Source organism: Argentina anserina, chromosome 3, assembly GCF_933775445.1.
Source record: "Argentina anserina chromosome 3, drPotAnse1.1, whole genome shotgun sequence".
NCBI lineage: Eukaryota > Viridiplantae > Streptophyta > Magnoliopsida > Rosales > Rosaceae > Argentina > Argentina anserina.
In genome coordinates, this window is record NC_065874.1 from 21,189,504 (window position 1) to 21,216,363 (window position 26,860).

At 38.2% G+C, this 26,860-nt stretch overlaps 1 protein-coding gene across 1 annotated transcript; it reads right to left on the reverse strand.

Moving 5' to 3' along the window:
* Positions 1 to 18,596: 18,596 nt before the first annotated feature.
* Positions 18,597 to 26,578, reverse strand: LOC126787823 (dihydropyrimidinase). Its single transcript, XM_050513735.1, has 13 exons — positions 26,425 to 26,578; positions 26,178 to 26,345; positions 24,678 to 24,729; positions 24,120 to 24,389; positions 23,804 to 24,015; positions 21,559 to 21,679; positions 20,621 to 20,708; positions 20,450 to 20,528; positions 19,705 to 19,792; positions 19,558 to 19,598; positions 19,398 to 19,450; positions 19,118 to 19,274; positions 18,597 to 18,939 (listed from the first exon to the last, which is right to left on the reverse strand). Exons 1-13 carry the CDS (start codon positions 26,497 to 26,499, stop codon positions 18,748 to 18,750), a joined length of 1,596 nt encoding a protein of 531 aa, XP_050369692.1. The 5' UTR covers positions 26,500 to 26,578; the 3' UTR covers positions 18,597 to 18,747.
* Between the last annotated feature and the right edge of the window lie 282 nt (positions 26,579 to 26,860).

The following is a 26,860-nucleotide window of genomic DNA, read 5'->3' on the forward strand; positions in this document are numbered from 1 at the left end:
TATACCAGACGAGGATTAACGCAATTTATGAGTTTTTGTATTCAGTCTTCTTCGGCGTAGGTCTAGATGTATTTTCTTTTACAGGTTCAAATCAAGCAAGCTTGCTTTCCCCTTAATTATATTTGCGAATAATAAGGGTTGATTATGTTCATATTAATTTTGTAGGGAAATGGAAATGGTTGGAAGTCAGTACCTCAGTTTGGAGGATGGGAACAAAGCGCCACAGTAGAGCCTACCAGCTATACTATGGTGTTTAATAATGCTCGTGCTAATCGGAAGCAGAATAAGACTGACTTGACGGAGTTTAAGCGCAATAGCCTTGGAAATGAACATGAACTGATGGCTACTCAAAGCCATCGTGATCGTCATCATCATTCTGATGATTCTGTTACGGTAACGCTGCTCCATCTATATAGCAAACTTCTTTTTTCACATATAATGAATCTACATTTCTCATTAACCAAATATTAACTCCACTTAATTCTTTCTTTCTTTTTGTCTCTCTTTTCATGCAGAAGAAAAAGTCTTGGAATCCATTTCATTATATTTTGTCTCTCTTTTCATGCAGAGGAAAAGGACAATTCTAACTTATATAAATTGTCGTATCAGGCCTTGATTTCCTGATAAATTTAGACATTTGTAACCTATTATTAACATGTAATCTCATAGATGAGACCTATTACGTACTCATTAATGAAAAAATAATCAAGAGGTTCTGTAAATTGTGTCCACTAGCTATGGTTCTTGACCTAATAAATGGACAAACTAAGTTACAAATGGCTAATTAATTTGATGTGGAAATGCACTATCGTATTTGAAGTTACGGAAAAAAGTTAGCAAAGTGCACGTTTCTTTTGTTACAGGGAAAATTTTGATAATGGTACATGAAATTAGTTAATTAGGTCCAGTTTGAATTTTTGTACACCATGTTACAAAACACATACTTAAGTGCACTACATTCCATTAGCAACCTAACATATATGCACAGGGTTATGACACTGTTAATTTCAATGTAATTATTCATGTTTTAAAGGGTAAATTATTAATAGGAAGTACAACTTCCCTGCACCAATGCATATCTGAATGGAAGCACACTCATGTTCAAACACATCAACAACACACTTACCACAGTCAATATCTCCCCCTCGTCATCCTAATCGTGATCCACATCGAGTCCTCTGGCACCATCGCCACGAATCCACTATCTCAAAGGTGTCGTCCGCGTGCCCTTGCAAAAAATGCCCACCCATCTAGTCAAGTGAGACTGTAGCGTTGGCGACAATATTGTTGTCTAGGCAGATGCCGTTGAGCAGGGGCGGAAGTAAGTGGCGGGCTGGTAGGGCTATAGATCATCCAAAATTTTGGCTAAAATATCCCCAACTATATGTATATCATCTATACCAGCCCTGCAGCCTAGATAAAAAAAAAAGTTATCCCTAACCTCAACTCTTATTCCGTCGACTTCCTCAGTTCCTCTCTTCTAGCTAATCTTCTTCGCTTGTTGATCCAAGGAAGACTAAGTAGCAAGGAGAGTGTCAAAAGACAAGACTGAAGCACTGAGCCCTTATTGATAGCTTCGACACTCTCCATAACTCCAAAGGTGAATTCAAAAGGCTTCAATCTTTTCCATTTCCTTGATTTGAGATTCGGATTTTCGATGTGGGTTTTGAATTTTGTCTGATGTGGGTAGTGGACAGTGGGTGTGTGAGTTTTAGGCTATTATCTAATTATTATCTTGATTCTCGAACAATTTCTCATAGCTCACCTTTGAGGAAGTTTGAAATCGAGTACCACGCCATGCTTGCCATGAGACGACCCGTCCCAAAAATTAACCTAATTATGCGTTAAAACTAAAATTAAAACCAGCAACCGAAATCTAATCTAATTTAATTATAGCTGCACCCAAACCTTGTTTGGGCTGCCTACGTACCCTCTACGAGGGATCAAGCCATTTGTAGTTCAAATTAGTAAGGTAAACACCATTTTGGTCGAGGAAATAAACCGAGAATCTCATTCTCGACCAAGTCAACCACCAACACATCTAGTAAGTCTGATTAAATAATCCTTATATCCTAGGACGAAAACAAGATCAATCCAACGGGTGGATTTTCACGATTTACAAACCCAATAACGTGTATTTTCAACAAATCCTAACGATCCTTAACTTCATCGATCCAATCTCACAATGTAATCACGAATTCCCTACACCAAGAGGGTTATTTTGAACCCTACACTCGGCCGGATTCCGGATTCCGTTACCGGCGACCTCCAATCATCACCAAATTTCATCAACACAATCTATACGACATTTCTAACAACTTTCTAGTTCACAACAAAGTCCAAATCCAAGCCTAAACAGTCCGATTAACGAAGAACACAAAATTGGCACTATTCACAAACCCTAGAATTGAAATTCGTCGATTCGAGTACTTACACTTCGATTCTGCTCAATTTCTTTGGAAAGGTTGTCGACGAGGCTGAGACAAGCAAAACTCCTCAAGAATTTCAGGCCATGGCGGCCGGAGGAGGGAGTTCCGACGAAAAACAGGTTCAGCGGTGGCGGGACTTTCGGGCGGCATTGCTCCTTCACGGCGGTGAGACAGGAACTGCCACAAACCCAGATTGATGGAGGGTTGAACTAGCTTTCGAACGGGACCGTGCGCCACCCTAGATCGGTCGGACGGCGGCGGAAATGATAGAGGTAGGCGACGGGGTCCAGTGGGGTATTACAATATCTTTGTCTTAGAGGAAGTTATGACAGAAACATTACTCGGAGGTCCAGTGGGCTCGGTAGAAATATTTCAGCCATTAATTTGCTTTTGATACAAGGGTGGTGAGTGAAAGTTGGGGCCTTGTTTTTCTATATATAGAGGCACGAATCTACATTAGAATGATCATCAACCTTGCGCCAAGTATAGCCAAAGCTCTGCCCAATCACATCCTCAAAGACCAATAACCCTAGAATCTGATTCAGTCATCCTCTATCATTGTTTTGATTCACTCATCCATCCTTGAAGATTTCGTGTACCTTCTTGTGAAGATTTAGAGGAATAACTTAAAGTGTATACGATGAACTTCATGTTATGATGCCCTGAAGGTAATTAGTTGCTTGTTTCTTTGTTATATTCACTGATCATTCCCTTAGGTTGATATGTATGTCCAGACGCTTAGCATGACTATTCTAAGTTTCGGTTTGGACTTGTGCTATGAACATGTTACTCGGCAATTCTTGTTAAGGTTAGTGTGTTAGATTTCTTGTAAGGGACAGAGCTAAACTTGAATGTGTTAAGTGTCAATGTGAACATGATAACCTTGTTAGAAAGACCTACAGCTTGAATATGATTGAGATTGGAATTCGTTGCTTCTGCTCATATATGATTTGTTTGGTGATTGCTTGTGTGTTGGTTGGTTGATCAGATTTATATAGTAGCTTAGGTTTTTATATTTCTGTTCATATCTGAAATCGAAACTTTCAAACCTTTCGTGAATTCGTGATTAAATGTTTGTGATTCAGTCCCTGGTTGGATTCCTGGTTTGTAACGATACTCTCTTGCTTTATACTACTAACGATGCTTACATGGTTAATATTAATGTCGAGTAATCGAATTGATCAATGTTCTATTTGTTACCGAATAATTTTATGACATACATTCCCCTGGCTAACTTTGACATTTATTATAAATAGTGAAAACAATGGTGAAGACTCCACCCTTATTACAAATATGAAATAATTCAGTTTGATCCCACACGATGAGCGTGAATCTTATTTGAGGGAGTGGAAAGTGAAAATTTATTTTTTGTGGGTTTGCACTACTTCATATGATTAGTGCAACCTCCAAAAATAAAAGATAGATGAGACAGCTTCATACATTTTATGTTGCCTTTAATTTCAGTCACTGATCAACCATTTATCACAGGCATAGATTGGCATATAAGAAAGTCAATTTACAAACCTCATCAATTGTAGCAAGAATAAATGTGGTATCATTGTTAACTGGGGATTGGGGTACTAGTCATATGAAGCTAACAACTAACAAAATTACACATATTTACCAATTTACAATTTTGCAAAGTAGAATGGATTTATATAGAATTGACATCAATAACTCAAACAAACAACGTAACAACTAATGATAAATGAATGGAAGATGTAGAGATATAATTAACTACACATTAACACATAATTAACACTTCGGATATCTAAAATTCAATCATATCATATAAGCAACCAACCAAGAACATAGTTCATCTCATAATCCTAATTGAGAACATAGTAACATATCTCACATATAATCTATTGTTGCCCCTAATTAAAAGGACACCCGTCCATGCAAATCATGACCTCTCAGGTCATACCTGGATCCATAAGAGGTCCCACCACCCTACGATCCAGTGAAAAGGTGTCACCATATACAAATACGGTAATATGTATCGAAATATGTACCACCTCCATTTCCCCACACCATAGATAGGCTAAAACTCGAAATACCTCTCGAGTCAATGCGAACATTTTCTCCTAAGAGTTCTCAGCTCAAAATTCAATTTCAAAAAATTAACGTCGTCCCATCGATCCATTGGTGAAGTATAACATTCAACCAATATGACCACTGTCAAAAACAGATTTACTAAAATAGCCTACATCTATGTCGAGTCGTGCGGGGGCTACTATCAAAAGAGGCATACCGAAATTTCGGCATAGTCTCCCATGAAAATAACGTGCCGCACATGCACAAAACAACACTTCTAATAATCACAAAACCACCCCAACACCTGGAGCCATCTGCTCCTCTAATCAAAACGGCCTCCACAACATTTAAACAAATTCAAACATCAACAATAAAAATTCTCAACCTATAACATTCATAAAGACGTCTGTGACGCCATGCTTGCCATGAGACGACCCGTCCCAAAAATTAACCTAATTATGCGTTAAAACCAAAATTAAAACCAGCAACCGAAATCTAATCTAATTTAATTGTGGCTGCACCCAAACTTTGTTTGGGTTACCTACGTACCCTCTACGAGGAATCAAACCATTCGTAGTTCAACTTAGTAAGGTAAACACCATTTTGGTCGAGGAAATAAACCGAGAATCTCATTCTCGACCAAGTCAACCACCAACACATCAAGTAAGTCTGATTAAATAATCCTTATATCCTAGGACGAAAACAGGATCAATCCAACGGGTGGATTTTCACGATTTACAAACCCAATAACGTATATTTTCAACATATCCTAACGATCCCTAACTTCATCGATCCAATTTCACAATGTAATCACGAATTCCTTACACCAAGAGGGTTATTTTGAACCCTACACTCGGCCGGATTCCGGCGCCACGCGCCGCCGCTACTGGCGACCTCCAATAATCACCAAATTTCATCAACACAATCTATATGACATTTGTAACAACTTTCTAGTTCCCAACAAAGTCGAAATCCAAGCCTAAACAGTCGGATTAACGAAGAACACAAAATCGGCACTATTCACAAACCTTAGAAATGAAATTCGTCGATTCGAGTACTTACACTTCGATTCGGCTCAATTTCTTTGGAGAGGTTGTCGATGAGGCTGAGACAAGCAAAACCCCTCAATAATTTCAGGCCATGGCGGTCGGAGGAGGGAGTTCTGACGAAAAACAGGTTCGGCGGTGGCGGGACTTTCGGGCGGCATCGCTCCTTCACGGCGGCGAGACAAGAGATGCCACCAACCCATATTGATGGAGGGTTGAACTAGCTTTCGAACGGGACCGGTGCGCCACCCTAGATTGGTCGGACAGCGGCGAAAACGACGGAGGTAGGCGACGGGGTCGGGGGGGAGCTCGGGATGAATAGTACCCGCCCGATTTTTCAAATTTTTCAATTTTCTCCCTTTTCTTCAATTTAACCCCCTATTTATACTAAATTCCAAAAATGCTCAAATATATTTTTGATTCATAACTTTCCCGTACGAACTCCGATTTAGGCGTGTCGCGTGTCCAGAAATTTGTATCGACGAGCTCTACGACTTTAGTGAAGGAAAGTTTCCCGAAACATTTACGCATCGAAAAGTCAACTTTTAGAGTCGTCACACGTAGTACGACTCTCGTTCCGAGTAAAAAATAAAACTATACGCAACGAATCGTAAAAGTTTCGGGTGGTAAGATGCCAAGGTTGAAGTTCATCTCTAGTCTGTTGCAATATGTTGCTGTGGAAGCAACCCCATTGGTGGAAGCTGGCTGCTCCACTTTAGTTTTTATCAGAAACAAAAACTCATCCATCCATCCATCTTTGATGTTATTCATAGACACGCACATCAGGCCTGATAGGAGCACTTTGTGCTACGTTCTTAATATGTTTTTACCTCCATTTGTACTTTGCCTAGCCCTTATTGTTGTAATATCGAGTCATTGAGTCACAATAGGAGTCTAGAACGGTTATGGATGTGTATTTGTGCTTAAACGAGTTAAAAACGAAGAATTGGTCTAGAGTCCTAGTTTGAGTAGGAATCCTTATAGGACTAGGAAACCTAGTTGGATTAGGAGTCTTAATTTTTCTACGTTTTGGTCGAATTGGCGATATCTTGAGAGTCCTGTTTGCATTAGGAATCCTTGTTAGACTAGGAAACATACCATTTTGGAAAATCATACTTGAACTCAAACTCTTATTACGAAACTTTCCTAAATGAACTTTCTTGTTCTAGTAACTTACTTATTCTAGTAAGTTTCCTTTTGCAAATTAGAAACTTTCCTAATTAATCTAGTTGAGCTCATCTATTACATGTGTCTTTTTAAGACAACAAATGTCTAGATTAGGACATGATTTTCGAAATACATTATCTCTTACTATTGATTTTCTTTTCTTATTTTCAGATTTAAGAGATAATTGGAATGGAAAAGGAATCCATGCCGTTCAAGAGTAGAATGGATGAGATAATGCACGAATTAGAGAAAAAAAAGGAGTCCGTGCCGTGCTAATTCATTCAGGATTTAAGGGAGATTAATTTCAGAATTTTGGAGATAATATCTAGAGAAAAATAAGGAGTTTCAGTCGTGCTATCCTTCCATCCAATCAAAGAGAGCCGTGCCTTATCTATTCAGCTTGTGAAGGAAGCTTTGCCGTGCCTATGGATCAGCTTAAGGGATAAGTGTCGTGCCTATCATTCAGCAAAATACAAGGAGTCCAACCGTGTAGCCCATGAGAGAAAGAAGGAGATAAGAGCTTGTTTTACAAGGAAAACAAGGAGAACCATTCGATCCAATTAAAGAGGGAAATCCCAGCCGTGCATACATGGATCAGCTCATCAAAAACCCTAGTAGCCTCTCCTCCTCCTTCCTCTATATAAGGCACGGCCACCCTTTACAAATGGCATCTCCATTCTTTCACAAACAAGCCGAAATTCTGCCCAAATACAACCAGAAAATTTAAGCCAAAAACCTCCATCCATCTCCACCAGCCGTGCTCCCCCTCTTGCCTCTCCAAATCCGAATTCATCTTGCTCCATCCTTCAAGGTTTCTAATGTGTGATTCATCCATGGCTTGTAATTTTTATTTAGGTTTTCTGAAATTTTCGAATTTATTGTATGAATTCTTGAATATTATTTTCGGTTTTATATATGAAGAACATAAATTCAGACTTATTTGATTTTATGTTTTGATTGTATAAACTCATTAAAGATGTATGAATCCGTGTATAATAGCTATGGGCAGTAGGGTTTCGAAATTAATTTAGATTTTATTTCAATTAATTCCTTGAATTCGTACATCTAAATCAATGCTTGAGGAAGCCAAGGCCATGGTTCTCCTATGGTTGCGATTTAATTCACCAAAGTGTTCTTTGATTGAATATGCGCTTCGTGTTTCAATTCTTGATACTTGTTTAAGGTTGTGAATATTATTTTCGGTTTTATATATGAAGAACATAAATTCAGACTTATTTGATTTTATGTTTTGATTGTATAAACTCATTAAAGATGTATGAATCCGTGTATAATAGCTATGGGCAGTAGGGTTTCGAAATTAATTTAGATTTTATTTCAATTAATTCCTTGAATTCGTACATCTAAATCAATGCTTGAGGAAGCCAAGGCCATGGTTCTCCTATGGTTGCGATTTAATTCACCAAAGTGTTCTTTGATTGAATATGCGCTTCGTGTTTCAATTCTTGATACTTGTTTAAGGTTGTGATAGTTCTAGGAATTTGCATGCTTAATCAAGATAAGTGACGCCATGCTTGCTTACATGTTTCCAATTTGACTTATTGTGCTTATGTGCTACTTTGTTGTTTAACTAGTACGCTCCGTTATGTTGAAAAATTAGCATATGTTTAGGATTGAGCGCTTCGTTGATTCTAAATAACTAAGAAGTCTTAACGATTAGATGAACCGCTTCGGACTCTAATTAGAATTGGAATTGAAATGGACTTACAAATAATCGAATAATTCGCTGCCTATATGTTGTTCTATACGTGTCATACATGTTTCTTGAGTAGAATTTGTGTTTTGGTTATGTGATGAGTGATAGATCAATTGTATATAAGTAATTTAGGATTTATTTGAAGTTGTAGATTTAGAATCCAAATCAAATCCCCCAATAACATGATAAGTGTTGAGGCCATTTTGATTCCCCGGACGGAACGATCCCTGCTTATTCTATACTAACGATGATGTTTTTCAGGGAATTTTATAGACGTTCTAACAAAACGATCCATCAAGGCCTCAAAGTTCTCCCATCTGCAATTTGCTCATTATTTTATTCACCATTATTATCCCATCTACATTGTCAATCCTAAAGATTCAAACTTTGCCTCAAAGTTATCTTCTTGATTTGCATTTTGTGATCTATATGACTTGTTAGAACCTCCCAGGAAATGACATAACCCTTCCGAGTGTTCTTATTATTAAACAAGAGCCATAGCAAATCAAAACGTAATTGTTAAACTTGTAAAGACCAGAGCTTTGGTAGTTCTATGATGACATGTTGGTCCATATTAGGTTAGTATGCAACTATGTGCTAGTAGCTTAGCTTCACTTGCGTTTTTAGGGGGATAGTTTTTTGAAGTTGATGTCTTTTTATTGAACTCATCTAGAGGGTTTTACTTGTTCAATCTAGAATAATGTCCTAATTGTACACTGTTACGAGCCGAATCTTTTACGATTCGTGGCAAGAATAGTTTAATCTTTTACTCGGAATGAGAGTCGTATTAAGTGTGATGACTCTAAAAGTTGACTTTTTGATGCGTAAGTTTTCCGAGAAAACTTCCTTCACGAAAGTCGTAGAGCTTGTCGATACGAATTCATGGACATGCGGCACGCCTAAATCGGAGTTCGTATGAAGAAGTTACGAATCAAAATGTATTTGGGCCATTTTTTGGAATTTATTATAAATAGGGGTCGAAATTGGGAAAAATCAAAAATCCGAAAAATTCGAATTTCTCCCGCCACTGTTCATCACCAACCCCGAGACTTCACCGGGGCCGTTCTCCACTGTCCGGCCACCGATCGGGGCGCCACCGGTCCCGTTCGAACCGCCTCGCCATTCTCCGTCGATTGGTACCGGCCCCGACGCCTGCCGACCACCGTGCATGGCGCAGCAACGCCCGAAATATCCGGCCGAAGTCAACGCCGCCGTGCGGTCGTTTTCCGGCGACTCCGGAGCTCGGGGTTAGCATCGTTCGACTTGGTTTTCCGTTCTGGGCAGGAATCGACCGGAGTTGGGCGACGAATCGGGCTAGATCGTGATTTTGGAATCGGGGCACTGTTCTGACCTTCATCGGCGTTTTCCGGCCACTTCTCGGCTGATCTGGACTTCGACACCGTGGTGAAAAAGGTATGGTTTCTTGTGATCTACAACTTTGATGTTGGAGTCGAGTCGTTTTGGTGAGGTCGGAGAGGGGTGGCGCGAGGGGCCCACACGCAGCCACTGTGGCGGCGCGTGCGGCGGCGCGTGGTGACATTGTTAAGGCAGTGGGTTGCTCCTTTGTGTAGTATTCGTCGATACAAACTTATCGACATATTAATCGATGAATTTGGTTGTCGTATGTTATTGATAATTTAGATTATCGTATAAAGATTATTCTGATTGTTGTGATTATGGTATACTTGGTGTATGATGATTATGATGATGGTTGTGTTGATATGTGTTGGTTGAGAAAGGTTTACGATATTATTGGTGCAAGGGTGTATGGGCTTAGAAATGCCGGAAGGGGTGATTTCGTAAATTCGGTGTGTTGGGTGTCCATAGTAATTTTAGTTAAATATTAAGGGAACTACAAATGGTTGATCCCTCGAAAAAGGGTACGTAGGCAGCCCAAACGAGGTTTGGGTGCAGCCACAATTATTTTAGATTAGATATCGGGTTACGTTTGCAAGTATCCAATTTTGAGGCTAGGTTCTTGGCTACGAGTGGACGTTAATTTAAATATATGCATGGATGAATATTTATTTATGTGATTTCGGGCGTTATATGATTTAATTGATGTACAATGATAGTTGGTTGACTTGGATATATATATGAGATATATATGTTTTTAACGCCTTATTTGATTTAATCGAAAAGTGTGGATTTTTATCCGGGAACGGGGTTCTCGGGATTTGTGATATTTATATTCATATTGAGATTTATACGTACGGTTGGGAACCGTACTTGTTCTAATTATTCTTATCCGGTATCCTCTCCTCTAACTTGTTAAGTTAAAGGGGGCACGATCAACGTATAAGAATGATTTTCTATCCTATTCTGGTATCCTCTCCTTTAATCTTATTAAGGAGGCACGATCAACGGAATTATATTCCATTCTATCCGGTATCCTCTCCTTAGCAACATCAAAAAGGGGGCATGATCAACAAATATGAATGATACCAATTTGTGTCACTGTGTTGGTAGACTGTATTACTTTTCCGCCTGGAGGGCGATGCCGCCCGAGGGGCGAGTTTATGTGATATCACTATTCCGCCTGGAGGGCGATGCCGCCCTGGGGGCGAGGTTACTTGTTAGTACTTTTCCGCCTGAGGGCGATGCCGCCCGAGGGGCGAGGTTACTTGATAGTACTATTCCGCCTGAGGGCGATGCCGCCCGAGGGGCGAGGTTACGTGATATCACTTTTCCGCCAGGAGGGCGATGCCGCCCAAGGGCGTGGTTACATGATATCGTTTTTCCACCTGGAGGGCGATGCCGCCTGAGAGGCGAGGATATATAGCCGGCTAGGATAGGATGATTCAATACCCTCTCCGTGAACGTGACGTGACGGTATTGTAAACTTGAGATTTGATAGGTATATATATATTTTGGCCGGGGGCCTATGGTACGATATTGCTATATTGTTGCGACTAGCGGGGCTAGTCAGCTTCTAGTTATTTTTAATTATTTAGGTAGACTAGCGGGGCTAGTCGGGTCTCTAGAATGATCAGATAGTATTAGTTTGACTAGCGGGGCTAGTCCAGCTTTATTTATAAGTTATTAGTTTGACTAGCGGGGCTAGTCTATTTTTATAATTGCTGTATGATTATTCGAGATTGGGAAATCCCCAAAATTGATTAGATAGTTCCGGGATTTTAGTAATTATTTCGGGAATTATATATTACGTTAAATAACGACTTTGGTACTCGTAACGTGTGTTGGGAGGTTGTGGTAAGAGGAGCGGAAAGCTCCAGGGATCGATCGAGGTTTGTGTCCTAATGTCTCATAGCGAAATAGACATCTTTATGAATGCTTTAGGTTGAGAATGTTTTTTGTTGATTCTTAAATGTGTTTAAATGTTGTGGAGGCCGTTTTGACCGGAGTAGCAGATGGCTCCGGGAGTTCAGGGTGGTTTTGAGATATTGAAGTGTCATTTTCGTGCAGGTAGGATTGGCTACTTTAAGGGGAGACTACTTTAAGGTAAATCTCCTTTGATAGTGGTCCCCGCATGATCTGCCTCGAAAGTATGGTACATTTTGGGGCTGGTCGTGTCAGTTGGTATCAGAGCATTAGGTCCTCAGACCAGTGTCAAGGTTATGGTCTATTTGACCATGCCTTCGGTACCTTGATTTCGCATCCTGCTTCACGGGTTGTGAAGGTATGTTGTTGCATGCACTTTGTTGATATGTATCGATGGGATGCCATTGATTACTAAAAGTGGAGTTATGAGTTGAGAACTCGAAATCTTTGGTAACGTTTCTTTTATTGCCCAATAAATACTCGGGTTAAGAAATGGAAAGCCAAATCCTTTTGTCGCATCGGTGATGGTGAAATGAGGGAAAGTTGCTTGAAGTTAATGAAGTGGAGATCCTACTTTAAGCAGGATTAAAGGGCTAAGTTTAGGCGTTATGGGGGTCGTTTGCGTTTATTTGAAATTTGGGTGTCGAATGTCGGCTTTCGGTTTGACTCCCGAATTGACGTCTGGACGGAGTGAGTTGCGAATAATCTCCTGGTGAGCTTGTATTCCTAACATTTTAGCGGGGTTGGGCAAGCGGTGTCTATTGACAGAGATGCATTCGGGAGTGTACGTCGAAGGGGGTAGTGTAATTGATGTTAAAGTGGAGTTTAGAACGGACCTGTTGACATTTGTTTAGTTCTGGAGATACTAATTCCATTTCTATGTGTTGTTCTCCTCAGGTGAGGAAGTTGAAGTCGTGTATCATGTTACACGGGTATTGATCTCCCTTGAGAATGTACGTGCGTTCTTCATTTGGAGCTAAGGCGAGATGATTATAGTAGTTTTGACTTCGCAGCGACTTGTGAAGAATGTAATTCGGGATGTAATTGGTTTTCCAAATGTTTGGCAGAGATACTTGGAGATGTCGAAATCGCCCCAAGCTACATTTTTGCGCATTGATCAAGGAATTTCGGTTTGTCTCCTTTGATGGTTGCCCCGCACGACTCGATATAGATATAGGCAAATTTTAGTAAATCTCTTTTGACAATGGTCCTATTGGTTGAATGTTATACTTCACCGATGGATCGACGTGACGCCATTAATTATTTGAAATTGAATTATGAGCTGAGAGCTCTTAGGAGAAAATATTTGCATTGACTCGAGGGGTATTTCGAGTTCTAGCTTGTCATTTGTGTGTGGTAATGGAGGTGGTACATATTTCGATATGTATTATCATATCCATATTTGGTAATCCTTTTCACTGGATCGTAGGGTGGTGGGACCACTTATGGATCCAGGTGTGATTTGAGAGGTTATGGCTCGTATGGACGAGTGTCCTTTTATTTAGGGGTTGAGAGATCTTAAGAAATAGACGATGGGTTAGTTCACATTTGATTATCCCTCGTGAGACGAGATGATTAGGATGACTTTCCTTTTGTATGGTCGTTACAGAAGGTTTACGTAAGGAGAATTATTAAAGGATTTTTGACAAGGTTGAAGCTAAAAGACAGGGAATTCAGGACTTTCAACGCTCTATATACAGAAGGCTATTAATGTGGGATGTTCGAAGGTAGTACAGTAATTGTGGTACTCTGATCCTTGAGTTTCCGAAGACTTGCCCTAGGAGTGACTATGAGTTGTGTCTGCGGTTATGGAAGAACGCAGTTGGGCAAGTAGAGTGAGGGGGAGGATCGAGAATATCAAACATCCACATTTGAATGGAGAGCGAGTGTATATGGAAGCGTTGTCTGCCTTCCAAGAGTGATGAAATGATGCGGTGAGCATAATTTAGAAAGTGGGGTGCAATTTTCCCTAAATCGTATTGCAGAACCAGTAGTAAAAGCAGACAATATAAATGTAAGACGCATTTCCCTGCCTGATACGATTGAAACTTGTGCATACGAGTGTTCGCTCAAGTAGCTATCGTTATGAGTAGCATTTCTAGATTTCTAATAATAATTATTGGTTTTGTCAAACGGTTGGACAAATCCAAGAAAAAGGATTTGCACTTTTCCAGCGGCATTGGCCGAGGGGAGTAGTATCATTAGTACTTTTCCGCCTGAGGGCGATGCCGTCCGAGGGGCGAGGTTACTTGATAGTACTATTCCGCCTGATGGCGATGCCGCCCGAGGGGCGAGGTTACGTGATATCACTTTTCCGCCGGGAGGGCGATGCCGCCCGAGGGGCGAGGTTACATGATATCGTTTTTCCACCTGGAGGGTGATGCCGCCTGAGAGGCGAGGATATATAGCCGGCTAGGATAGGATGATTCAATACCCTCTCCGTGAACGTGACGTGACGGTATTGTAAACTTGAGATTTGATAGGTATATATATATTTTGGCCGGGGGCCTATGGTACGATATTGCTATATTATTGCGACTAGCGGGGCTAGTCAGCTTCTAGTTATTTTTAATTATTTATGTAGACTAGCGGGGCTAGTCGGGTCTCTAGAATGATCGGATAGTATTAGTTTGACTAGCGGGGCTAGTCCAGCTTTATATATAAGTTACTAGTTTGACTAGCGGGGCTAGTCTATTTTTATAATTGCTGTATGATTATTCGAGATTGGGAAATCCCCTAAATTGATTAGATAGTTCCGGGATTTTAGTAATTATTTCGGGAATTATATATTACGTTAAATAACGACTTTGGTAGTCGTAACGTGGGTTGGGAGGTTGTGGTAAGAGGAGCGGAAAGCTCCAGGGATCGATCGAGGTTTGTGTCCTAATGTCTCATAGCGAAATAGACATCTTTATGAATGCTTTAGGTTGAGAATGTTTTTTGTTGATGCTTGAATGTGTTTAAATGTTGTGGAGGCCGTTTTGACTGGATGAGCAGATGGCTCCGGGAGTTCAGGGCGGTTTTGAGATATTGAAGTGTTATTTTCGTGCAGGTAGGGTTGGCTACTTTCAGGAGAGACTATGCCGAAATTTTGGTAAATCTCCTTTGATAGTGGTCCCCACACGATCTGCCTCGCAAGTAGGGTACATTTTGGGGCGGGTCATGTCATACACGGCAAAGCTTCTGCACAATATATGGTTGAAAGTTATATGGCAACAGTTCACACTAGAATTTGTTCTATTAGGCTTCAGTTGATTGCAGTTTAGTACTGGACTACTGGTTTAACGAGTGTACATGCACAAGAGTCTTAAGAGCATTGCTATAGTTTCTTAGTCTCCTTTTACCTAATGATTTTTGTAGTTATATTTTGTGATGCGAATCTATGATGATAAGCATTCGGTAAATTATTAATACTTGATGTGTATAATATATCATTTTCTTTGTTGAGATGATGATTTGAACTTATGATCTCCATTTTCATAAGTCATCACTTCAATTGAGACTCGTGAGTTACTTACTTCACACTAATGTTTTGCAGTCATTTTTGAACATTTTATTTAGAGGTTTACAAGTTTTACTCAGGTCTAATGTCATGTAATCATTATGAACACTTTATTTAACATTACAACTTGGACTCTCAGAAGTTTCCTGCAATAACTCTATTAACTTTATAGTTTGATTGTTGCCATTTTTAATTTTTAAATAGTAAAAACGTGAGGATTGGCCTCCAATTGGGTTTCAAACCTCAAACAAAAATTTGTATGCATGTGAAAAGTAGCCCTACCCATTTTGAATTCCTGGTTACGCCCCTGCCATTGAGTACAATAGTAGGGGTGATTTCCATTTCTTCAACGATTCCGGTGGAGAGGGAGCGGATTGTGTTGTGGGGAAGGGACCAGAGATGGTGAGAGTGTAGGGTTTGGAGAGGGAGGGTTGCAGGTGAATTTGGGTTGGATGTTGGGGGAAATGGTGAAGAAATAGGCTAGGGTTGCTACTATAGGAGCAGAGGAAGTTTTGGGAGTGACTTCCTTCAGTAATATAAGTTTAGAGACTTGGAGTTGTGTATGATCGTGAAACACCCCGACCTAAAATTTACCTAATTACACCTTAAAATCCGATTTATATCAACAAAAATCAATAAAATAACTGTGGCTGCACCCGAATCTTGGTTGGGCTGTCTACGTACCCTTTAAAAAAAGGGGATCAAGCCATTCGTAGTTCAACTCAATAAGGTATAGCACAAATTTGATCGAAGAATTTAGTCAAGAATCATTCTCGGGTAATTAAATAACCAACTCATCTGGTAAATCGGATTAATTAATCCTTGCTCTCTAAGACGAAAACATAAATATTCCAATGGTTGAATTTTCATGATTTACAATCCGAAAGTCTGTATTTTCAATAAATCCTAACGATTCTTAACTTCATCGATTCGATCTCATAATCTACTCTTGAATTCCCTACACCGAGAGGGTTAATTTGAACCCCAAGACTAGCCGGATTCCAGCACCCTCTAATCATCACCAAATTCCATCAACACAATCTACTCGACATTTCTAACAACTTTCCAGTTCACAACAAAGTCTAAATCCAAGTCTAAACAGTCCAATTTATGAAAAACAGGAAACCGGCACTATTCACAAACCCTAGAGTTTGAATTCGTCGATTCTCTTACCTCGATGCGTGTTGGCTCGATTCCTTTAGAGGGTCTGTTGCTGGAGATGAGACATTCAAAATCCCTCAAGAAACTCGAGCTATGGCGGCCAGAGGAGGGAGTCCCGATCAAAAGTGTATATGTCGGTAGTGGAGCTTCTCGGCGTCGATTCTCCCAATCGGCTGAGCTAGGGGCTGCGACACTGGTCCCAAATGAAAGACGACCCTCCAAGCTCCAAGAAGCAACCGGTGCGGCGACCCAATTCGGCCGGGCGGCGGAGATCGGCAACGGAGACCAAATCTGGGCTCATGAGGTGAACAGTGCCTGACAGGTTTCTATTTCTCCTCCCCCCCCCCCCCCGATTTTCCGATTTTTACCCCTATTTATACTATTTTTCAAAAATACCCCATACTCTTTTTGACTCATAACTTCCTGATACGAATTTTGATTTTGGCGTACCGCCTGTCCACGAAATCTACAACTTCCGTGAATGAAGTTTTCCCAAAAAACTTACGTATTGAAAGGTCAATATTTAAAGTCTCTGCACTTAACAACGCTACACGGGTAAAAGGATCGAGGCGTGACAGATCGGGATTAGTAGCTTGAAAGAGAGATTGGGTGGAATGGGTGGGTTCTCATGAGGCCATAAGAGAGAGAAAGATGGGTTCAAAGAGAGAGAAAAAATAGTAAAATATTTGAAGAAACAAAATTAGCCCTCAAGTCAGGTTAGTTGGTATTGAAACTAACGGTGGTGTCATTGACAACGTGTCTAGATATTGGGTTGATTGTCATATTTCATGTACTAAAATGCTGGATTTTGAACTTGATGTATATAAATTATTAGTAACATTTAGTTGATGTACCATTTGTAAAAAACATTCCTTTGTTATAATATAACAATACGTGGGATGAATATAGCACGAAAGTCAGTTGTAGTAATGACATCACATTCCGCACATATATGGCAAAACGTGAATTACCCAAAAAAATTATCATAATTTTGGCAGATTTACACTATTCATCGGAATTTCATTTCTTTAATGCTACAAGAAAACATCAGTTGTTGACCATATTATGATATTCACATCCCAAAATGCAGTTATTTTTTAATAATTGTTTTATGTTCCATGATATTATGATTATGTCCCTATGTGTCAAGTTACAAAGAAGAAAACTTTAGGTACAATGTTAAAGCATTGGCAAATGCTTCTCCTTAGGAAATTCTGAACCTTAATAGTAGTTTAAATCGACCAAATCCTCTTCCACACTCTTTTTCTATGACCCACAACAACTGAATAAAATAGAGGAGACATAGATAAATAAAGTTTGAAGAACTAACGTGGAGGCCGAATGAGGCTGAAGGAATCAAGCCAAAGTTTGAAGAACACAAAATCACACAGAAAAACCACAGGTCAACAACCACTATTCTGGAAGCTGTAACATAATTAAATACAACCTGATTCAAGATTGACCTAAATTCCAAATAAGATGAAAGATTACAACATGAAATCAAATCCAATTCAAATGGAGACCAAACTGAATCCCTAAAATTAAACCAACAAAAGAAAAAACATTAACCTCAAGACCTCAAATTGAAGGGCGATTTCTCATAAACCAAACAGGAGAATATCATATAATGAAATGAAACAGGGGCCCAACTTCAATCTGCTACTCAATTTTCTGTAATTTGAAAAATGACCACAGCTGGAGCACTAAAACAAAAGCAAGCGAAGCTGAATTGAAACCTCCCATTTCCATCTAAACAATCAAAACAGGCAATCTCGTTCACACGGTCAATAGCTGACCATGAAATTCATGTTCAAACATCATTGAATGTAAATCCAATGGTGAAGAGAATCTCTTTAAAATTGAGTTATTTTGTTTTCAATCCTTAGATTTACATCTAATGGTGATTGAGCATAAATTCTAAATGACCGTGTGAACGGAATTGTCAAAACAGGTGTCCAACAAAGAACCCAACCACACATGCAGCCACACAAACACAACCCAGAAACCCAACCAACCCAACCCGACCCGGTGGCATTTTTGAACAATACTACTACATCTTCCGGATGAATAACCTTTAGTAAATAAATCTGAGTTCATTCAATCAGCAGTTCATCCAATAAGCAAGTTTCAGAATTCAAATTTAAAAAACACAATTAATCACTAAGAAATCGATTCGCCTGAGGCCACCCCTAAATTCGTGAATGGTAGTATCAAATATACATGAAAAAGAGCCGCAGCTTGAGCAGGAACTGTTGGTATATAGTGAATGTTTCTCTATTAACTCACAATATTTTTTTCTGAGTGCATCTTATTTATGAAGACATGGAGGATATATATATAAACTGGACTATCATTTACATTTCCGCCTTGAATACAAGATCACAAGGGTATATGACTGGAACATGTAATCTAAGTGGTGGTTGTCAAACGCTTTACAGGAGCCTTGAGAGAAGATAGGTACTTCGCATCGGCCTTATCTATTCCGTTGAAAAGATAACTGAAAGGAGGCATCTCTATGTACTTGCCGGATCCAGGAACAACCTTGAGTTCGTCATTCTGCCAAACAACTCTTCCACCAGATATAGTGACTTCAACTTTTCCCTGATAAAATGTAGCATGAAGTAAATTGAATGCATTTAGAAAGTTATACAGATGTACAACATACACATTAGTTCTAAAACTAATGCTGAGGTATATTTTGACATGTAGATAGACATATGATTGAGGGGACAAAACTGATAGTAGGAAACATATAGTTAAACAGTAGTGATCCGATTACCTTCCCTTTCCATCCCTCATAGACATTGGTATCAGATCTAGAGTGGTGGGACTTTGCACTTATTTCAAAGCTCGAGTTTGGATTTAATATAATTATATCTGCATCTGATCCAGCACGAATTGCTCCTTTCCTCGGATATATATTGAAAATTCTAGCACTGAGAGTATAGTGGACATGAAATCAATTTGCCATACTTTGGGCCGCATGACATTTATATAATCAAGTGCAAGTCCCCGATTTTCTCTTAAGTTTCAGATATAAGCAAAGGAAAGAGAGATACCATTCAGCACTTGTCAACCGCACATAGTCAGTGACAGAAATTTGACCAGATTCCTACAAGTAACACAGCAAAGGAGTGATTTAATTCAAAGAACAAGAAAATCTCATTTCGGACTGCTCATTTTGAAGGATGTGCATGCAGTAACTATTTAGTAGCTTACCACCATTGTATCCCATAGGACATGCATCCTCTCCTCAATACCTAATTATCAGTTTATTTGATTAGCAGGAAAAAAAAGTTGGCATGTATACAAAGCAGACCATATAATATATATATCAATAATATCAAAGATTATTTCTCCACCTACCATTAACACCATTTGGAATTTTTTGGAAATCATCAATTCCAAAAGCTTTCTGTGTAGAATTGAAGGTACAATGATCGGTTCCTACCAGCTGCCGAATACAAAAACTCTTGTAAAGAACAAACATATATTCGTAAAGCAAAAATGTTCAATATTAGACTGCGGCATACGAATTATTGATAGTAAATATTGTAGAGGAAGCTGCATATTACCAAGAGTATGTTTAAAGAATTAGGGCAGAATATCAAGATTCGAGTTTTAGAAAGTCCTATGATTTTTTCCTTATTGGGATTCGCTTTATTACCAAGGAATATTTGCTCCATTATTAGGGAATCTTAAAAAAAAAAAAAAAAAAACTTGATCCTAATAGTTCTAGCGTCTTAACCTCTATATATAGGCCTTTGTAGTCTTTTGCTAGCAGTTTTGAATTAATTACAATTTGAGAACTTTGCTATCCTTCCAGGTTTTTGTGATGCCGCCCACCTTTGTGTTGATGCTTAAAACCTCTGGGTGTTATGCCTAGAAACCCTACTGTTTTTAATTCCCCTTTCTTTAAAAATGCTTAAACAAACCCTAGGGCAGGTGCGTCCTGCATCAAGTATTGATTAGCTGTCTGGTTTGGAGTAATGTTCAGGGAAGTGTACATAATCTGGTCATTTCTTCTTTCTATCATTTTCAAACTTGGGTACACTAACCATAGGGTCTGAAAAAGATAGCTCTCAGATAACTTTATGTATAAGAGAGACACCTGCAAAATTCCCATTGAAAGAGCTTTTTGGAGGGCTTTATCGTGTCCTGCGGCCCTGATTGGGGGACTCATTACATACCTAAAAGCTAAACACAATGAGTTCTTTATGCTTAACATGTGATTCACTGACATAAGTTACACCAAAAATTAAAAAGAAATGCAACTCCTTACTTGGCAGCAGTGATGAAGTCGGGATCCCAAAGCCAAGACTCATTCAGCACTAACCCAGAGACTACTGGCTCGCCAATGACCTTTAGCCCTGTAATTCAAAAGAGTCAATCATTGATATTGATAGATCATAGAAAGGAACATATATGGTGTGGAAAATTTGTTTGGTGTTGAAAACTTTGTTTATACATAGGAGACTGAATGCCACATAATGAGATACTGAGAACAAAAAAACCAAGAAGGCAAGAACTGTAAATAACTGCAATATGCAGTTCATTATTTATTCTCTGTTTTCATGTGTTCCTTTCCAGCTTCCTTCATTTTTAAGCTTCTTGGTCTCTCCAAGTTCCAGAAAGAGGCATAAAAGGATTGACAAATCTCTGTTGATGCAGGATTACCTAGATCAAAACAGTTACTAAATAACCTAAAGACAACCAACTAGATACAAATATCAATATAATCACTAAAACACCCACAAGATCTATGTTGATGCCCTAAATCATTAATCCTGTATTAGGTATCAAGATTCTCTGGCATGATGTTATGTACAGTACCTCTCATCACTCACTAATTTCGACAGGTGAAGAAGAAAAAACAAAGGATAAAGAATGGCGTAAGTTCAAGAAACTGATACCTGTTTGCTGCTAGATTACAAAGATAATCAACTCAATTGGTCAACACACAGTGAAACATTTAGAAAGAAACGAGGCATAGAAATGCCACTGGTTGCATACCATTACCAAGTGAAGAAGCGTTTTCAGGTTAACCAATGCAGCATAGAAGTCAAACATTAAAAATGATATATTAGTTAGGGAACTTTTCCTAAAACCCAATAGGATGAAACTTCTTCTGGTCAATGAAATAATGATCTGAAAAAAGATTTAAAAAAATAATAATAATAATTCAAAGCTTTGACCAATATAGCAAGAATAACACTAAACCTGATTTCCGAGCTTTAGAAATTTCTTCCATGGCATCAATGCTCATCACATGAACTACATAAAGAGGGGTATTCACAAAAGTAGCTAATCGAATAGCTCGAGCAGTGGCCTCACCTTCCAGCTGCATGTTGTTGATATCATACATTGAGTCTATATGATCAAATAGAAAATGGGAAACAAATATTTAAGACTGGCAGAAATCCAAAAATAAAATTTGAAAATAAAATTCCATCAAAAAAATTTAAAAATTGCAATCATTACACAACTCTGAGGAATTGCATGTTTGTTGTCATGTAGGCCTATGATGCATGGATATGGCAGAAATTTTAAAATGCTGTATCGTTTCCATACCCGATACAGATACGCGCTGGATACGTATCCAAACCTATTTTGACATATGTTTGACTTCAGATACGCGTTTGACCAAATGGACACTTCAAGGATACCTTTTTGGATACATTTTAGGGCCATTTTTATCTTTCTTCATCAATTAAAGATAAAACCATATTTTTTTCATTCCTTTTTTGGGTAACTTCTTGCTTATTATAGTAAAGCTTATATCAACAATTTAATCAACCTCTTTTCCATTATTTTTATATATGCAAATTTATTCCAATAGTTTCAATAATGTTTATATTTTTTTATATATATTATAGTATATTAATTTTAATAATTAAAAACGTATCCCGTATCATGTTTTTCTTGAAAATTCACGTATCACGTATCCCCGTATCACATATCACACACCACGTATCCATACCCGTGCATCATAGATATAGGCATTACCAAACGTTTTGGACAAATATCTAAGACCCTACATGCTATAAAAATGACGAAAATTTACCAAAAAGATAATTTTTACAGAATTATTACCCAATAAAGTACTTTTCCTGTACTACATAGAATGTTGTAATTACTGAACTTAACACTAATGCACCAAACAATTATTCTTACAGCTCTTGAGATTGCATTTAAACTAAGGGACAATGTAACAGTTACTGCACTGCAGTAAAACTTTTCTGAAAATAATGGGACTGCAGAAAAGCACAGAAAAAGAAAAAGAACAAGTACTGACCATTCAATTGGATTTCATGGGGGACAACAAAAAATAAATCCTAAAAGTTGGTCTTGCTGGATATAAAAGAGCATACATACATTAATATTTCTTCCAGACAAGGAAATACTTTTTTTCTGGACAAACATTTGACGCATTTAGTTCGCTTTCAGATATAATAAGACAAGGCATTTGCTTCATTAGAAAGCTAGAAAGAACAGCCTCACCGTTGTTTGGAATCTTTGGATTACTACAATGTCTCTCTGCTCTTACTTTACCTATCAATTAAAATTTGCTACTAAAATCTGATGACAGAAGAACATTGATCCATTTACAGAAGAACATTGATACATTAAAATGGTGAGTAACAACATTGTTTGATGAAAATGATGATAATGTGTTTATTAAAGTGATGCAACAGAAAGCAGTAATTAGTACAGCAAAAGTCTCTTCCGGAAGGGAGAGAATGCAAACTTGTAGTGACTAACTGATACTGGAATTTCAAAAATCTGGCCATTTTTGGAGATCAGAAAAATATAATACCCATCTGGAGTAAAGTAGTAAGAAACAAAAACATTTAATGTGACTCAATTACATTTGCAAAAAAAAAAATATATATATATATATAGTCCTTTGCTAAGGAGGTCCTTATTCATTCTTACGGTGCGGATTTCCTTATTAGTCCAACTTTTTGATCGAATGTTAACATCTCCAACTAAATAATAATAATAAACATAATATATATATATACAATCCCCTTCTAAAGTGGAGCCCCATTTTAAAATTAAAGTGCAAATGTCCTTATTTAACTAGTTTTTTTAATCAATTTTTCACATCTCCACCATTCCGAAATTAGATATGTATGTATAGATCATCCATACAAAATTTCACGCAATTTGGTGAACGTTAAGGTATCGAAACACTACTAAATCTATGAACCAACCGAATCTGTCCAACTAGAACCATTCTTGTAAATCATAATTTTGAAAGCTCAAACGGTCAGTAAATTGAATGAAATTTTGTATGGATGATCTACACATACAAATCTAACTTCTGAATGGTGGAGATATGAAAAGTGATTAAAAAAACTAGTCAAATAAGGATCTCCGCACTTTAATTTCAAAGTGGGACTCCACTCTGGAAGGGGATTATATATATATATATATATATATATATATATATATATATTACCTCTGGGGGTCTTGAAAGAGGATGTCCCTCTGGACCAGTAATACCAAGTTCCTTCATTCTTTTCTGTCCTTCATGTACAGCATCTCCATTTTCTGCATGCACCATAGCTAAAGCACCAAGAGACTTGCACTTTTTGAATCCTTGTAGTAGAAGTTCATCGTTGATCATAAGAGACCCCTTATACGCCAGGAAAAATTTGAAAGAGTTTATACCTGAATAATGACTCAAAATATTATATAATAGTCAATAGCTAGGCTGATAGTATAACAACACCTAAAACTGATAAAAATTAAACCTGAAAAGACAGATAACAAACCTTTTTCTTTAACCATCATTTCCATTTCCTGTGAAACAATTTCATCCCATTTAGTGATTGCCATATGGAAACCATAATCCATGCAAGCCTTCGCAGATTTTTTTCCATAAGCTTCCAACCCTGCTGTTAAACTTCCATTAACTGGTATAACAAAGTCAATGTGCATAGTTGTTCCACCTGCTAATGCTGCAGCCTGACCACTAAAGAAATCATCAATAGTTTCAGTCCCCATGAACTCCATGGCTAGGTGAGTATGGGGATCAATTCCTCCTATTAATGTTAAACAGAATTTGCATGTTAGATCCATGTTCTTGCAATTATAAAAGCTTAAGAAACAGAGTTGTCTTTCAGAAATAAACTTGTTTCATTAATGAAGGAATAGATACTGCACAAAAGATATCTCGATCTCAGCAAACAAAATAAGTACTGTGAGCTTTTGATTTTAACCTTTCTATTCCATATGCATATCAGGTTTCTTACTGATTATTAGCCTTACGTTCTTTGAAACTTTTGAGAAGCTGGAATCAGTTTTACATTCGCAGAGCATGAAAACCTAACCTGGCATGACAAACTTTCCATCGGCATCAAGCACAGTAACATCATCACCAACCTGCCAATAGAGTTAAAGACAAACTGAAATAAACGAGGTACGATAATCTTAAAACACCTGAAAACAATAAAAAAACAATGTATACACAATTTGAAGAGTTAACGGAAAGAAATAAAGAAATGGTAAAGTAGAAAAGAGATCTCAATCATATGCATACACATAATTTTACAATTTCTAGATAAGTTATTCAATCTTCAAAACTGCTCATTTCAGTATATGCCCCATAAATGAAAGAACATACAATCTTTACAACTGCTCATTAGTATATACCCGATAAATGAAAGAACATATTAAGAATTTAATTGATTGCATGTGGAAAACTATATATTACATAAAGATTCGAATAAAAGATAAATTTAATGGTTTGGCATTTGGCCAAAACTCCCTCAAATAAATCGGTTGAATAAGAGAAGAGGTTTAGGGAATTTCTTAGTGCGCAGGATACTGCTCCACATGTATTAGGACCAATATGGAACCTTCGAAACTAGTAGAAATTTCCACAAAATTGGAATCTGTAAGTAGGAACGAGATACCCTTGAGAAATGAATGTACATAGGTTTTGTTTTATTAAAAGGAAAAAAAATGTGTATGTGGCAGATCCCTTAGCAAGCATTTGTTTTGGAGAGGTATGCACGGAACAGTTAACTTAACTTAACAAGATCAGCCTTTCCCTTATTATAGTTTCTTCAAACATGCCACTTCACTTACATCCTCTTTGAACCAAATTATTTGGGAACAACATATTAGAGTACCAATTGAGGACTTCTTATCACGTATTGAAAAATCTAACAGTGAAAGAGAAGTCCAAATTCTTCAGGCATTCATATACATCAAAGGACAGTATATCGTTTTCTGCTTTCGTAGTATTATTAGGTTATGTACTAATAAACTCTATCAGCTAATAGGACGAAAGCTGCTAAATCTAAAGGTAAGGAGCACGGTGTACCCACTCCACATATTCAATTTGAGGATCAGACACACATTATTATCTACATAAGAAATTAAAATGGGAAAGCTACAATATTTATTAATGAAGCTAGAGGGGGCAAACAATCAGGTGGCAATTTTCAATAGATATGAAGGTACGACAAAAATACACTATAAAGTTTGAGCGTTTTGGATTGAAATTACTTGACAAGAGCTGCTCTCACAAACAATAAGCATGTAGGTTTTCTTTCATACATGAAACACTCGATGTTTTTATGACAAACCTGAGTAGCTAGTTTTTGTGTGACAAGAGAATGATTAGTTCATTTATGTTTACAATTAGAAAATAACGAGAAGCTAGCTTTACACTTGTAGTTTACATTCTCAGTGTGGGTAAACCTAGCAGCAGCAGCATAGCATGAGTATAAGATGAACAAAAATACAAGGAAACAATGAAGAAAATAGAAAGTCAACGGCATAAGTGGATAGTCGAGAGAGAGAGAGAGAGAGAGAGAGAGTACCCTGATGTTGGGGCTGACAGAAACAATGATTCCATCCTCGACATAAACATCAGCAATCTCCATGTGATGAGCGTTGACTACAGACCCTCCTTTGATCAGCAACTTGGAAGACGGCGAGGAATCACAAGCGAAATCACCATATCCGAGTCCAGAATCGCACAGCTGAAGCTGGTAGGAAATGATCGAAATGAAAATCTGGGACTAAGTGCAGATTTAAAAGGATAGAGCGAGTGAACAGAGGGAGTACCTGGTTCGAAGGAAGAGCGAAGAGAAGGAGGAGGACAGAGAAGATGAAGTAGTCCATGGATGCAAGTTTCATCATCAAACTGACGTTTTGGCTTTGAGCGCCCCCGATGGCATCTATTTATACTTTTCAAACTCGCTGGGGTTTCTCAGGGTGTATCGGCCGCACAGTTAAAGCTCCGTGTGAGTTTGTATCTTCACAAGTCACACCTCGTGTTCCTTCAACTAGGGCTGGATTGGTTGGTATAACAGTCTTAATTTTCCAATACCATATATCAATCAATATATATTTGGTATGAAAAATTCACAATTTATACCAACCAATAACGTTGGTATACCAATTAAGTGGTACGGTTGGTACTCGGTTGGTACGGTTGGTAATGAGCTTGTACCAACATATTTAAGGCCCAAAAATTTTAAGGCCCAACCCAAATAAATAA